The sequence below is a fragment of the Cervus canadensis genome, chromosome 9 (genome assembly GCF_019320065.1).
Source record: "Cervus canadensis isolate Bull #8, Minnesota chromosome 9, ASM1932006v1, whole genome shotgun sequence".
In the NCBI taxonomy this organism is placed as follows: domain Eukaryota; kingdom Metazoa; phylum Chordata; class Mammalia; order Artiodactyla; family Cervidae; genus Cervus; species Cervus canadensis.
The window spans coordinates 61,262,958-61,278,291 of record NC_057394.1 but is presented as its reverse complement, the minus strand read 5'-3'; the positions used below and the strand labels follow the sequence as shown (position 1 = coordinate 61,278,291).

General features: G+C 42.4%; 1 protein-coding gene across 1 annotated transcript in view; it reads right to left on the bottom strand.

Annotated features, from left to right (window-relative positions):
• The window catches only part of TNFSF11 (TNF superfamily member 11), a 42,151-nt gene extending 27,451 nt beyond the window's left edge, over nt 1–14,700 (bottom strand). Inside the window, exons 1-2 of the mRNA XM_043478108.1 lie at nt 14,200–14,700; nt 6,843–7,010 (exon numbers count right to left, since the gene is read on the bottom strand). Of these exons, the coding sequence (XP_043334043.1) occupies nt 6,843–7,010; nt 14,200–14,418 (387 nt within the window). The 5' untranslated portion in view covers nt 14,419–14,700. The remainder of the gene's footprint in view (nt 1–6,842; nt 7,011–14,199) is intronic.
• Between the last annotated feature and the right edge of the window lie 634 nt (nt 14,701–15,334).

Sequence of the window (15,334 nt, the reverse complement as noted above, 5' to 3'; positions counted from 1 at the left end):
AGCCTAAGTCAGATGTGATATATTCAAATGTGAGCAAAAAGGCTACAGCTCTTTTCTTGAAGGAGCTGCAGTTTTGTTCCAAGACCTTTAAACATTTCTGACTGGGCAGTTTCTTGAGAGAAGGAAAAAATTCAATGCTCCCAAACTTACATATTTTTTACTTAAGTATTAAAATATTGTTGAATATTAGATACATTATAAAATATTCACAAAAATATTCTAATGCTAACATTAAAAAATACATATACATATAAGGGCTTCCCAGGTGGCTAGTGGTAAAGAACCCGTCTATCAAGGCAGGTAGATGTAAGAGATGCCAGTTCGATTCCTGGGCTGGGAAGATCCCCTGGAGAAGGGCATGGCAACCCACTCCAGTATTCTTGCCTAGAGAATCCCATAGACAGAGGAGCCTGGCAGGTTATAGTCCATAGGGTCACAAAGAGTGGGACACCACCAAAGCCACTTAGCATGCATGCATGCATACATGTAAGTCACCATCCTTCCTTCCCACAACCTAGGGGGTCACCTTGAATGCACTGAACCCCTCACACTGGAGAACAAGGTGATTGATATGATTTGTATATGGATTCTCTGCCCCATATCACCCTTTCAGATACATTTCAAAATAAGTTTAGGGAACTTTTTCATGTGAAATTAGCAAGCAAGCACAGAAACAATCAGAGCTTCCCAGGTGGCACTAGTGGTGAAGAACCAGCCTGTCAATGTAGATGTAATCGGCATGGGTTCCATCCCAGGTCAGGAAGATCCCACGGAAGAGGGCATGGCAACCCACTCCAGTATCCTTGCCTGGAGAATCCCATGGACAGAGGAGTCTGGGGGGCTATGTACGGTCCATTGGGTCGCAAAGAGTCAGACAAGACTGAGCGACTAACAGTTAACAGTAACAATAAGCAGAGTTACCGCCCCGGTTTCAGGATATATAAATAGTGTATAAACTGAGCCTGGCCGGGAGGTCTGAGGGCCTCGCACCCTGCTCAGACCTGAGTGCCCACATCGCTATTCAGCCTGGCAGAGGCCAGAGAGGCCGCCAAAGCCGGAACAAGAGCTGCTTTATAAATTGGACACCGTATTTGTGCTAGTGTTTTCTTTATTGTCATAGACTGTTATGACAGACTTCGTAAATTGTGGTTGGTAGGGCTGGATCACTAAGAGGCTTTCAGAGTTCTGTGCTAAAGGGAAAAAAAAGCCAAGAAAACCCAGCCACAAACAAAAAAGGGAGAAAAACAGCATTACTAGTCTGACCAAAGACGGGCTGGGTAAACACCAGCTTTTGCACACATAGAATGTGATACTGTGCTTATGTCTAGCATTTGTTACCACTGGACGGGGCGAGCTCTCAGTAATGACTGCAGCCGCCAACATCGTTTTGTTTCATGGGTTCACCCAATATCTGTATTAGATCTAAAACTAAGAGACACACCTACCTTTGCATGCCTGCTACAACTATTCTATTTTTAGCATCAGCAAGAGAAATGAGATATCTGATTATTCTGGCAACATGTGTAGGCTGTCACATTAACCAATAATCCTTGTCATAGGATAACACATTTGGCAAATCACTATTTGGCCAAGGTAATGTGGCTCAGCTGGTAAAGAATCTGCCTGCAATGCGGGGGACCTGGGTTCGATCCCTGGGTTGGGAAGATCCCCTGGAGAAGGGAAAGGCTACCCACTCCGGTATTCTGGCCTGGAGAATTCCATGGACTGTATAGTCCATGGCTTGCAAAGAGTCAGACATGACTGAGCAACTTCCACTTCACTTTACTTCAAGGGAAAGGTAAATCCTTGGTTATTGGAGAAGTTACAGCAAAGTACCTAGCACAGTAGCACCCTTAATAAACACTGCTTGACTCTAATGATAAGATATGAATAGCACACATCTTCTGCCTAAAGAGTCTCTTGTCTGGGGGAAAAAATGGCATCTTCTGCTTTCAAACACACAATGGTATATTATGACAGCTTCTTATTCTTTAAAAAGGATTACCTGTGTGTAACATTGTTACCAATGAATAACAGGTAAAATTCTATAGCACAACAAATATAAATGTGAAATTAATAAAAAGTTCTACTCATCCCATGGACTTCCCCAGTGGCTCAGATGGTAAAGAATCCACCTGCAGTTCAGGAGACCCAGGTTCGAGCCCTGGGTTGGGAAGATCCCCTGAAGAAGGGAACAGCTACCCACTCCAGTACTCTTGCCTAGAGAATCCCATGGACAGAGGAGCCTGGTGGGCTACAGTCCATGGGGTTGCAAAGAGTTGAACACGACTGAAGTGACTTGGCACGCACTCAAGACATAAGGTAACACTATCACTTTTTAAAAATAGCAAACAAACTGTCCTAATTCCATTCTTTAATAACCTATACTATACCCACTTATACAAAATAATTTTATATTATATTAAATTATATATATACTTATATATACACACAATCATATTCACACACACATGCAATGAGGTCTACTTTAAGGTGTTTGTTCTCTTTTATGGATTATGACTTCGCACAGTTCCATCTTTACATTATCCAATTCTATTTTAAATGTCTCTGTAGAGTTTTCTAGTTTTATTTTCATAAGCTTTGTATACTCCTTGTTAAATGCATTTTTTGGGCTTTTTAAAAATTATGAATGAAATCTTTCATTCATGTTTTCTAATTATTGTTTGAAATGGGGACAGCTAGTGATTATTACCTACTACTTTTGTAAACTGATTTATTTTTCTTGTAGCCTCTCAGTTCCTTTGAATTTTCCCAAGTATACAATCACATCACATTCAAATTTTACCTTCTCTGTATTTTATTTCATTCCTATATGTAATTGCATTTGCTAGCACATTCTGAACAATATTAAATAACATGGGGACAGTGGATATCTTCGTTGTGTTCCTGATAGTGAGAGAAATGCTCCTATTTTTCATCATTAGCTAACTTTTAGTTTGAGCTTTTTAGGATAACATCAAGAATCCAACTAGTTCTACTTTCTAATGGATTTTAAACAGAAATACGTGCAAAATTTTGTCACTCACTTCTCAGTATCTAGCAAATGATGTTTTTATTCTTTGACCTGTTAAAATGAATCATCCTTGCATTCCCATAAGTAAACATCAATGGTATCTGTTCTTAATATTACTTATTTTCTAAATTATCATGGCTGATTTTGAATACTTATTTTTCCAGAAGAAACCCAAAGTATAATTTTTAAGAACCAGGGTACCAATGAAATTAAAAGTTTGTCTTCTTTACATTGTAAGGAGATTCAATATATGTTGATCTAAATAGAAAATTAGGAAGCAATCATTTACATAACCAGAATTACCTTAATTAGGGGTTCAGTTTTGAACTAATACATTACCTCTAGTACATGTAATTGTTTATAGATAGGTTACTCAATATCTCAGAGGCGGGATTAAAAGCAGACTAATAAAAATGAAACATAGAACAAAATAATAAAAATGAATTAGAATTTGTCTTTCTCTGTCTGACTTACTTCACTATATATATTCTCTAAGCCCATCCATGTTGCTACAAATGGCAGTATTTCATTTCTCTCTTAATATTATATCACTTATACATGGAATCTAGAAAATAATACAAATAAATCTATAAACAAACAGAAATAAACTCACAGACAGAAAATAAACTTATAGTTACCAAAGGGATAAAAGAAAGGAGGGGCAAATTAGGAGTACTGGATTAACAGATACAAACTACTATATATAAAATAGCACAGGGAATTATATTAAATATCTTGTAATAATCTATAATGGACTACAATGTAGGAAAAATAACTGAACTACATCACTGTATATCCAAAACTAACATCATATTCTAAATCAACTGTACTTCAATAGTAAATTGAGTGTTAAGATTTCAGTGTACAGCTCAGAAGTCCCCTCAGTAAGTGTGGATCAGAATTTTTTAAGAGAATTTTAAATTAAGGGTCTTGCAAATGTTATGTCTTTCCTCCCCTAATATACTGTCCTTCACATCACAGCTTATAAATGCCTTAAGAACAGGCTCTCTACATTCTAAATTACTGTATTATTTAAATCAAGCCTAAGTCTTAAATAGACCTGGAAGTTTCCTAAGGATAATATGTACTTAACACATTAACTGCTGCTAGTAATAAAAACATCACGGTTTTCTGTAACCTGCTTCAGTGTTTGCATTGTCTTAGGAAATGGAAACCCACTCCAGTATTCTTGCCTGGAGAATCCCATGGGCAGAGGAGCCTGGCAGGCTACAGTCCATGGGGTCGCAAAGAGTTGGAAAAGAGTCGGACACAACTGAGCGACTTCACTAATGCAATTTTAGAAAAATGATCAAACGTGCTCTATCTAAACTTTAAAAATATGTCTTTGATTAAATCATCAACAATAACAATGAATTAGTAATAATGGTGGTAAAATAATATATAAACATTAATGAGGGCATACTCTATTTCCAGGACTGTGCTTAGGTCCTTTACATCTTTTATTCAAATCAACCACACTCCTATTACAGAGGGATTGGGAACTCCAGTTTTTAAAGATGAGGAAGCCAGAGTGAAGAAATATTAAGTACTTTCCCAAGATCACATTTATTCAAATATAAATCTGACTTCACATGCTACAATTTCTCCCACAAAATATACATGACTTAAGATGATACGAGAGCGTGCTAAGTCGCTTCAGTTGTGTTTGACACTTGGCAACCTTATAGACTGTAGCCCGCCAGGCTCCTCTGTCCATGGGATTCTCCAGGCAAGAATTCTGGAGTGGGTCGCTGTGCCCTCCTCCAGGGGAATCTTTCTGGCCCAGGGATCGAACCCATGTCTCTCACATTTCCTGCACTGGCAGGCGGGTTCCTTACCACTAGCACTCCTTGGAAAGACCTGAAAGTGACAGTGAAAGTGTTGGCTGCTCAGTCGCGTCCGACTCTTGTGACCCCGTGGACTGTAGCCCTCCAGGCTCCTCCGTCCATGGGATTCTCCAGGCAAGAGTACCGGAGTGGGTTGCCATTTCCTTCTCCAGGGGATCTTCCCATCCCATGGATTGAACCATGTCTCCTGCATTGGCACGCGGATTCTTTACCGCTGTGCCACCTAACCTAAGGTGAGGTAAATAAAGTATAGCAGTCATTCAATTTCTAATTGCTTCCAATAGTGAAAAATCAGATGTTACTCATTTTTCTCTTATTTTTAGTCATTTAATTTTTTGCAAAAGCAGAGAAAGAAAATGCATTAGAACATTTAAAAATGAATTAGACTAATGGAATTACGGTTGCTATATAGCTCAAAAATTACAATAGAAGATCAAAAGATCAAATTTAAACCTACATTTTAAAATAGGCATCTGCTGCATAAAGCTAAGCACATACACACTAATTATAATGAAAATGCAATATTTTTAAACAGCATTCTTATAGATATTAGAACAATATATAGTTCCTTGATTCTATGATACATATTTTTTTATATTTCAGAATCTCTGAACTGGATGCAACTAGAATCTATAATGATTATGTTTAATTCTTTAGTCAAATTTTTTTTCTCTCTTTGTGATGCATGAAATCATAAAGTAAGTTGAAAATTCGTGGTATCTTAAATTTGTTGAAATATAGGGAATACCAGCCTGAAGGGTTATACAAAACAATTTTATCTCTCCCTGCCTCTATATCCAATACATATCCTCTTTTAAAAAAATGCGATTACTACTTGTGAATTTTTTAAAAAGAAACTAATCAAATTTCAACTTAAGTTTGAGGCATTTGAGAAATTAAGAATTTACTGTGAGATGATCAGAGATAGCCCGGGGAGTTGCAAACTAGAGGTTGGGATGTCCGAGCAGACGCAGGAACCCATGCAGATGTGTGTTATGCGAGGAAGCAATGTGGACCAGTCCTTGGTGGAATCAGTAAGTAAAATAACACCAAGCCTGCAGAATTCTCAAGGGACTGTATCCAGGAAAACAAAACAGGCAGTTATTCCAGCGTTTCTCCACTGAGGCTGTCAGCGTAGAGAAGTCATTTGTTTTCTGTGTCCCCATCTCCTCCCTTCTCACTCAGCCCTCCTGGAAGATCAGAAAAGGACCAGAGAATTTCACTCTCCCCCAACATCAACTCCTGCTCTACTTCTCTTCCCCCCGGAAAGTCAGATGACAACAGAGGACCAGCTAATACTTGCTCTCCACAGAGCCCTGGATCCACAGATGGGGAGTAGGGGATCTTCCCATTCCAAAACCCAACATAAAGGAAGCAGCCAGTAGAGAACCCTGTGAGCAGAGATAATGGTTTCTAAGGCAGGGAATTCAAACTAGCACACTGACTCACTGAACCACAAACCATCCCTGTCCTCCTTCCAAGAGTGAATTTAAATGCCTCCTCCAAAATAAGAGAAAGAGAGAGAGAGGAAGGGGAGAGAAAGGAAAGAATATTTGCATGAACATCACTGGTCACTATAATTAACCACTCAGTCATGTCCGACTCTTTGCAACCCCATGGACTGTAGCCCTCCAGGCTCCTCTGTCCATGGGATTCTCCAGGCAAGAATACTGGAGTGGGTTGTTATTCCCTTCTTCAGAGGATCTGCCTGACCTAGGGATGGAACCCAGGTCTTCTGCATTACAGGCAGATTCTTTATCATCTGAGCCACCAGGGAAGCCCAATTAACCACTACCAACTTCAAAAGAATTCTGCTAATCCCTCAAAAAAAATTCTCTTTAGCTCTCTTACAAATTATTAAAATAAAAAAGAACAAAGTCAACAGCACTTAGCCAATTTTAATTTTCAGTATTAGTAGAGTCAGTGAGGGCCCTTGACTTATCATCTCAATGTGGACTCACCTTCTGCACAGCTGCTTGAAAAGCCTGTTTAATTCTCTTACACGAATCAGGTATTAATTTTGAGTCTTGACTCTCCAGAGTTGTGTCTTGCAAATCCGTGTTTTCATGGAGCTTGAAAATTCTATTAATGCAGTGAGTGTCATCTTCTGATATTCTGTTAGGATCCATCTGAAAGGGAGAAAAAGTGTGAGGACATAAGAGTGGTTATCATTGATCATTCTGCTGTTGAGTCAAGTGTGACTATTACAACAGAATTCATTCTTGCAAGAATGAATGCAGGTCCCCAACAACTAACAACTAATACAATTACCCTTGAGCTGGTGCAAACACTGACTTCTAATTTGTTTTTATGAGTCTCTGACTATCATCCACAACACACGCGTACACATGTAATTCATGGGGAAATTATCAAAATTGTCTGATGTTATTCAAGTCCTCACTGAGGGGAAAGGCATCGATGAAATTACCGGTGTTGAATACAGGAAGAGCAAGCCTTTTAAGTCCTAAGGAGCACGCTATGTGGGATTATGAAGCCCACTTGGATATTCAAAGCATGAAACTTACATAAATCAGGTGAAATTAACGTCATGTTCAGCTGCCGTGTTTGCCTAGCCTTTTCCCTTAATCAATGTGTGTTTTAATCAGCCGAAGAAATCCATTTCCTAGCCCCAGAGAAAACCTGAAGCCAGAAGCAGTTTCCCTTTTTGTTGAACCTCTCACCAGTTTTCTTAGACAGGAGAGCTAAATCTGTCAGAAGGTGACTGAAAACGTGTTTGGTGATACTCGGTATCAGCTGGGGTGAAGAGGGCTCATGAGTAACCTATACATATTCATGCTGAGGGAATGCTAAAATTCTTGAAGTGCGTGGGATAGTCTCACCCAATGTATCCCCGCAGAGTTATCAGCTGGTCGCCTAGTTACAACAGGTACCAGCACAAGCATTTCTTTAAGTATTACTCTTAAAATTGTCTACCAGCTCCTCCTGGGGCTCTGACGAGTCTTTGTAGAGGTTTCAACTGCCAAGTAAAGAGGAGAGGTAATTAGCTACCTAATTGTTTTAATAATAGTTGCTTAATTTATCATTCTCTTCTTTCAAAAACTTCAAGCTACTTCATGTGCATTTGCTTTTTAGGTACAGGCTAGATTAAAAAAAATTAAAAAAGGAGGGGGGGAAATTACATAAGTCTGCAATAACCAAAGCACAGTCAGTTAATACCAGGTCTCTCAATTCCTGGTTTAATTATCTTTCTAAAAGTCAGTGGAAGATGTGCAGATTTATTAACCAGCTGTCAGAAGTAAACTAAGTACCCTATCCATATCCAAAACTCTCAAAACAAAATGATAACCTTTCAACAAATGTGCACCCACCAATGCAAATTTTATCATTCCACTCTTGTAAATTAAAGGATTGGTAACGTCTATAATCACGGGAGAGGTGTCACTCAGGACGCAAAACTACTTGCAATCCATACTTATCTTTTATGTCTTTAAGATAATGAGTACAAATCATAATATCTGAGACTTCATATATGGCAAGCTTTCAATTCCATAGTTCTGTTAAAAAGCTCACTTAACACCAGTAAGTTTCCCACAAAACCAGAAAGGCTTGGGCAACTGATATGAAGGGTCACTGGGTTTAGACCTCAAGAAAGAAGATTCCTGCGAAGGCCTCAGTTGGCTCACCACCAGAAAGCCGTTGAGCTAAAGGGACAGTGTGGTATTAGTGGGGAAACGCCTGGGGACCCTAACATTGGTTAAGCTCCAGCCCTGCTGACAAGCTGAGTGCTGTCAACAGAAACAGTAGTCCCCACGACTCTTGCTATGGGCAGTAAGTCCTGTCACCTTCAGCGTTACAAGCTCAGCCAGATTTTGTTAGAAATGCAGATGCCCAGGCCCCACCCTGGGCAGTGCCTGTGAATCTGCATTCTAACTCAGATCCCAGGTGATTCTCATGCACATTAAGGTTTGAGAAGTAATGCTTTCAAATACCAAAGGTACAAATATCAATTGTCTACTATTAAAATATCTCCAAAGTTCCTTGGACACCCACTTTAAAGTTTTTTCACAAGTAATACCAGCTAGCACAAAAATACTGATATGGTCAATGATGCCTAAAGGTTTAATGAAGAGAAATATGATGCAAAGATTTTAGTCTCTTTTCTCTTAAAAAACAGCCAGGTCCAGGTCCCACCCTGGGCCAATTTAATTAATATCCCTAAGAGTTGAGGTCAGCTGAATCTCTCTCCCCGAGTGTATCTAACGTGCAAGTGAGAACAACTGTTGCAGACAGTCTCGTTAGGGCTTGTTTGTTGTTTAGTCGCTAAGTCGTGTCTGACTCTTTGCAACGCCATGGACTGTAGCCCACAGTCTACATGCTCCTCTGTCCGTGGGATTCTCCAGGAAAGAATGCTGGAATGGGTTGCCATTTCCTTCTCCAGGGGATCTTCCCGACCCAGGGCTCAAACCCGAATCTCCTACATTGGCAGGTGGATTCTTTACCGCTGAGTCATCTGGGAAGCACAATTAGAGCTAAACATATATAAATATCACCAGTTATTTTCCCAAATGAAAGTGTGATGTCATTAAGTTTGATATTATACTCACTTATTTTGTTTATTTAAGGGTCATACATTAGAAACTTATTTTTAAATTTTATTTTATTGAATTACAGTTAATTTGCAATGCTGTATTATTTTCTAATGTGCAGCAAAGTGATTCAGTTTTATATAAATAGATAGATAGATATAGCGGTTTGCATCTGCTAACCCCAAACTCCCAATCTATCCTTCTACACCTTCTGTCTTGGCAACCACAAGTCTGGTCTCTGTGTCTCGGTCTATGTCTGTTTCGTAGATAAGTTCCTTTGTCATGCTTTAGATTCCACATATAGGTGATATCATATGGTATTTGTCTTTATCTGATTTACTTCAGTTAGAATGATCCATCCATGTTGCTGTAAATGCCATTGTTTCATTCTTTTTATGGCTGAGTAATATTCCATTATCTATATGCACCACATCTTCATCTATTCATTTGTCAGTGGACATTTGTTTCCATGTCTTGGCTAATGTAAACAGTGCCGCTGTGAACATTGGGGTACAAGTGTCTTAGAAACTTATTTTTAACCTACAACCAAATGTCTTTGTTATTCCGGTGGCCTTGCAACTCTCCTTGCCTGCAAATGGAGACCAAGAGAAAGGGCGGGGCGGAGTTGCAGCGGTGCGTGCAGCAGGGCCAGCCATGTGCGTGCGTGCTAAGGTGCTCCAGTCGTGTCTGACTCTCTGCGCCCCACGGACTGTGGTCCACCAGGCTCCCCTGTCCATGGCATTCTCCATGCAAGTATTACTGGAGTGAGCTGCCATGCCCTTCTCCAAGCCGTCTTCCCCACCCAGGGATCGAACCAAGGTCTCCTGCTCTGCTGGCAGACTCTTGACTGTCTGAGCCACCAGGGAATCCCCAAATCACAGTAAACTGACTTACAAATGAGTTCACTGTACCTAGAAATGGCTGAAAATATTAAGTGAATCTTGAATATCTGATTTAAACTGGACTTCAAAAATACATTTATCAGATGGTGTGGTTCATATGAAAGTAACTCAGTCTGAGAGCTTCCTTGAAGCTTCATCGCTTGTAGGGTTAAATGAGGCAGGATGCTTGCCATCTGTGCTACTTTGTTTTCTGTTTTTTCAAGCCGACAGCCCACACACCTCCACATCAGACTTCTGGTGGTGATGGCTCTCCTTCTTGGGTAAAGAACAGCCCAGGGAGGTTGGTGTGCATGCTGGGGGTTTGGGGAAAGAGTTAAAAGGGAAGAGAGATTGAGTTTTCTGACAAACTTATCTTATAGCTAAGTTCTAAACTTTGAATATGGTTATATGGATGTTGTGTGTGTATATGTGTGTTTTTAAATACACATCAATATTTAAAAGCAACTTTTTGGAAGGGTTTTTTTTCTTTGTAAACCAAAGTATGAATACTATGTGGTAAATATATAGCACAAACCACATGCTATTTTTTCTTTGGCAAGGTTGGTGGGGGAAAAGCCAATCTACACTGGATCTAGTACTTTCATTTTTTTTTTTTCCTTAATCTAGGCACAAGCAGTCTGCAAACATTCAGGAGGCAGATTCACTTTTAACTATTCAAACATGACTTGAGAGAGGGAAACTTGTTTTTAAGTCACTATAATTTTTTTCTTTTTTACATTATTTGGGGGTATTTTTCTAAATGCATTTAAAACTAAATTGAACTGTTTTCTCTTTGAACTTTTTTAATGGGGTATAGCTAATTAACAATGTTGTGATTCTTGAGGATTTTCAGGACTTCCCTCTCTCACCTTTAAACAAAAACAATAAAACTGGCTCCATTTTCTTTTCTTTTTTTACTGTAAACTGCAAACATGCTACCTGATATTAGATGATTTCATTCTAACTCAAAAGCATTCAGGAATCCCAAGTAAGTGACCCACAAACTGAGTGGAAATCAAAAGTCTATCTCTTATTTGGTACCAAGTTCTCATCCAAAGGAAGTGATGTAAGTGAAAACGTTCAACCAGTGTCAGGTCAAACTGGGTCTATTCTCCCAGCTAGAACTTACAAAGAAGGCTTCCAGCAAATGTAAAAGTGTAAAGAATTGTAGACTGAACCTACAGGTACTGACCATGGAGTTTCAACAGTTAGCTGTATATCCTGTTTCATCTATAAGCAACCATGTTATTATTTTGAAACAAATTCCAAACATTCTATTTCACTTGTAACTTCTTCTGAATGTATCTCTAAATGTCTAGGACTCCTTTAGATATCATCCTCAGCAAAACCTAACCACATCTAGTGCAATATTCCTATGAAAACATTGCTCCAAATATTACTTCGTTACTGAAGAAGGCAACTTTTTAAAAATGCAGCCCAAAGCTGGGTTCAGCATAATGGCTAATACATTGTGCATAAATTTTGAAGAATCCCCATCTTCATTACATCTACGAAAACTGTACCCAGAAATTCGATGACATTAAATTCTCCAAACGAAATTTTTCTAGCCAGGCTTACTAACTTACATGTGGACTTTGGAAAAAATTGTCGAAAGTTTTCACTGTTATCCATGTGACGTCAAGACTGCTAAACGATCATGAGAAGGCTAGACTTCTCAGCCCACCAGACCATTAATACTGGGACTCCCTACAAAGAAGTCAATTTCTTCAACAGCCCAACAAGTCATTGTTTTTGAAATGGTCACATTTCCATGGTTCCTGTCAATCGAAGCTATTCCTGGTCCCTACAATCCTTTCATCCCCTAGGTCTTTCAGTGCTGAATACGCACTTCACAATTCCTGCTATGAAAATGCCACAATGCTAAGGTGTTAGAAGAGATAAAAGACGGAGAAGTATTGGGGCTTCCCTGGTGGTCTAGTGGTTAAGACACTGCCCTTCCAATGCAGGGGAGTTGGGTTTGATCCCTGGTGAGGGAACTAAGAATTCACATGCCCCAGGACCAAGAAGTAAAAATTAATTAATTAATTTAATTAAAAAAGAGAGAACGACTGCATCTTCTCTTTTCTCAATGCTTCTCTCTTATTTGACTAGGAATTTAAAGTCTTTTGTTATAGTCCCCATCATTACCTGACATCATGCGTGCAACACAGTAGGAGGACACTGTATGTTGACTAAAGGATTCTTAACTCATATTCTGTACCATTGAATAGTGTCCTGTGCAGTGCGGGCACTCAGTATATAAGTATTAAATGGGGGAGGGGGCAGGACCACACACCGGATGAGAAAATGGATAAATTTGTCATTCTTGGCTGCAGCACAGTCCAATGAAAGAAAAATGTTTCATCACTTTCATATAGACTTGTGTAATCTAAAAGACCCTGATGCTGGGAAAGACTGAGGGCACGAGGAGAAGAGGGGTGACAGAGGATGAGATGGCTGGATGGCATCACCGACTCTATGGACATGAGTCTGAGCAAACTCCGGGAGGGAGACAGTGAAGGACAGGGAAGCCTGGCATGCTGCAGTCCCTGGGGTCTCAAAGAGTGGGACAGGACTGAGTTGCAAGTAAACTACCTGAAAGTTGTAGTTTTAGAAAAACTTTCTCAACCAGAAAATATTTTTATTAATATACAAATACACATTTTCTAAAATACTGTGCATAGTATGTCTACTTCTGTCTCAGTTCAAAAACTAGTTCTACAAAATGCAAATTAGTGGATACTGAATACTTCGCAAAAAGTCTATGATTACAAGTTCAGGACTCCGGCACATGTCAAAAACCTGTACAACCCAGGCAATGCCGTGTTTCGATGCATCCAATTTGGTTTAGTAATCACCTTTAAATCTGAAAACCAATGAAGTCCAAACTCAACTCTCTTTTCCCATAAAAAAAAAAAATGCACAGTCAGCCCCCCACTTCCTTTGAGAAAGAGTTCACAGCACCAGACAAGAATATTTGAATGAATCCAAGCAACTGCACAGCAATTTCCAAGAAAACACAAGAGCTCAAACCACCAGAAAGCATAATGTTACAAATTTACCCCTTCCTTTCTACTATCTCTCTGCAGTCCCTAGCCGGTTTCCCCATCTTTGAAAAGCTTGGTTACTCGCTAGATCGTCGCCAAGCTGTGCCAGGGCAGAGAACTTCACCACCTCCACACACGTCTCGCTTCCTTCCTCCGCCCACCTTCGTGGGAAGACACGTGGGCCCTTCTCTCTTTTCACCCCGAGCGAGAGGAGCCCGTCTCCTAAGACAAGGCGTCCCTGGCCGCGCTGTGGCTTTCGGTCCATCTGCTGCCTTGGGCATCGCCAGCCGACGCTCCAGAGGCTGCTCCAGAGGTTGCTCCAGCGCACGCAACTGCGGCCTTCGGCTCCGCGCGCAGCCGGCACGGTGTAAAGCAACCAGCCCCAGGACCCCACAACCTCCCGGGGGTGGGTGGGAAGGGAAACGGTCGGTGACGCCTAACTGGAGACGCTCCATTTTGTTCCTAAGTGAACATCAATAAGTTCAATCTTTGCTCCAGGGAGGATACAGAAGGGGAGAAAAGTGCGTAATCGTTTCCAAAAGAGGTGAGCGACCAATGCGGTCTCGCCGGGGGAAATTCAAACGCACCACGCCGGGCGAGCCCAGCCTGGACGCACCAGCCTGGCCAGGCTGCGCGCGCGGGGATTGAGGCCAGCGCTCGGGCCCCGCGCCCGGCTGCCCCCCAGTCCCACGTTCTCTTTTTTTGAAGAGTCCCTTTCCCCTCCGGAATATGCAAGATCCGGGGAAGCCCGGCCGAGGGGAACCAAACTCCACCGCCTGCGAAGTGCTGGAGGGTCGAGGTGGGCGCGCCCCGCGCGCGCGCCCCTGGGGAGCGAGCACTCACCTGCGCTCGGAAGTAGAGGAACAGGGCGACGCTGCAGACGACCTGGCCCAGCCCCAGCCCCAGGAGGGCCACGAAGGTGGAGCGGGAGGCGGCGGCGGCGGCGGCGGGGGTCGCGGGCGGAGGCGGGGCGTGCAGCGGCCCCTCGTGCGGGGCGCCCGCGCCGCCCATCTCCTCCGAGCCGCGCAGGTATTTGGTGTAGTCTCGGCTGGCGCGGCGCATGGCGCTCGGCCCCCTGGCTCGGGCGCTCGCCTCCCTCCCCGGCTGGGCTGCCGCGCGCTCAAGTCCGAAGGCGGCGCGGAGCCGGCGCGCGGCCAGGCGGGCCTCGACGCGGGGCGCTCAGAACCGGGCGCTGCTCCGGGGGCGCGCGGACCGGCGGGGAGGGCTCTCGGCCGCCCCAACTCTTATAAACCGCCTCGGGAGGGCTGGCCCCGCGAGCCAACCCGCCCCGGGCGAAGCTGCCTCTTCCACTCCCACCCCGGGCTCGCCTTCCTTCCTTTCGCCCTCCCTCCCTGCCTCTCTCACTGAAAGGCCTCCTCCCTCCCCGTCGGGGCCCTCGTGGGTGGAGGCTGTGGGTTGGTCCAGCGGTTCCCAGACACCACTTGCCGGTCGTCTGAACGTCGAGGAGATGGGCTTTCTGAAAGTCCAAGAGCTGGGTAGGGGGAGAGGCGAGGGAATGCCTTGGTCAAGGATGAAGGTGACATTACAGACGTTCCTGAGTCCGTCCGCATCCCTGAACCTCAGTTTCCCCTATAGGATTTAAAAAGTCGGACTTGGTGATGTCTGAAGGCCCTTCCTGTCTGTCTCACCTCCTCTTCCCTCCCACGACCCACCCCCCTCCCCAATTTTTTTTCTGCAGGAAGCATCCTCAGGAATACTGAGGGTGCAGCCTCTAGCATACAGGTTCCAAATATAGATTCTGACTATGTATTTTGGCAAGCTTAGGAAACCAGAACCCTCTCCCCCAAACCCCGGTTTCTGCACCCTCAAAGTGGTTTTAAATGAGCCAGATTTTGAATCTGGCAGCAGGAAGCTTATAGAAACCAAGTCAGACTTTAAAAAAAAAGAAGAAGAAAGAAACGGTACAGAGAGAGGATCCAGTAACGTCACATATAGGGCCATAGATGTTAAGAGAGTT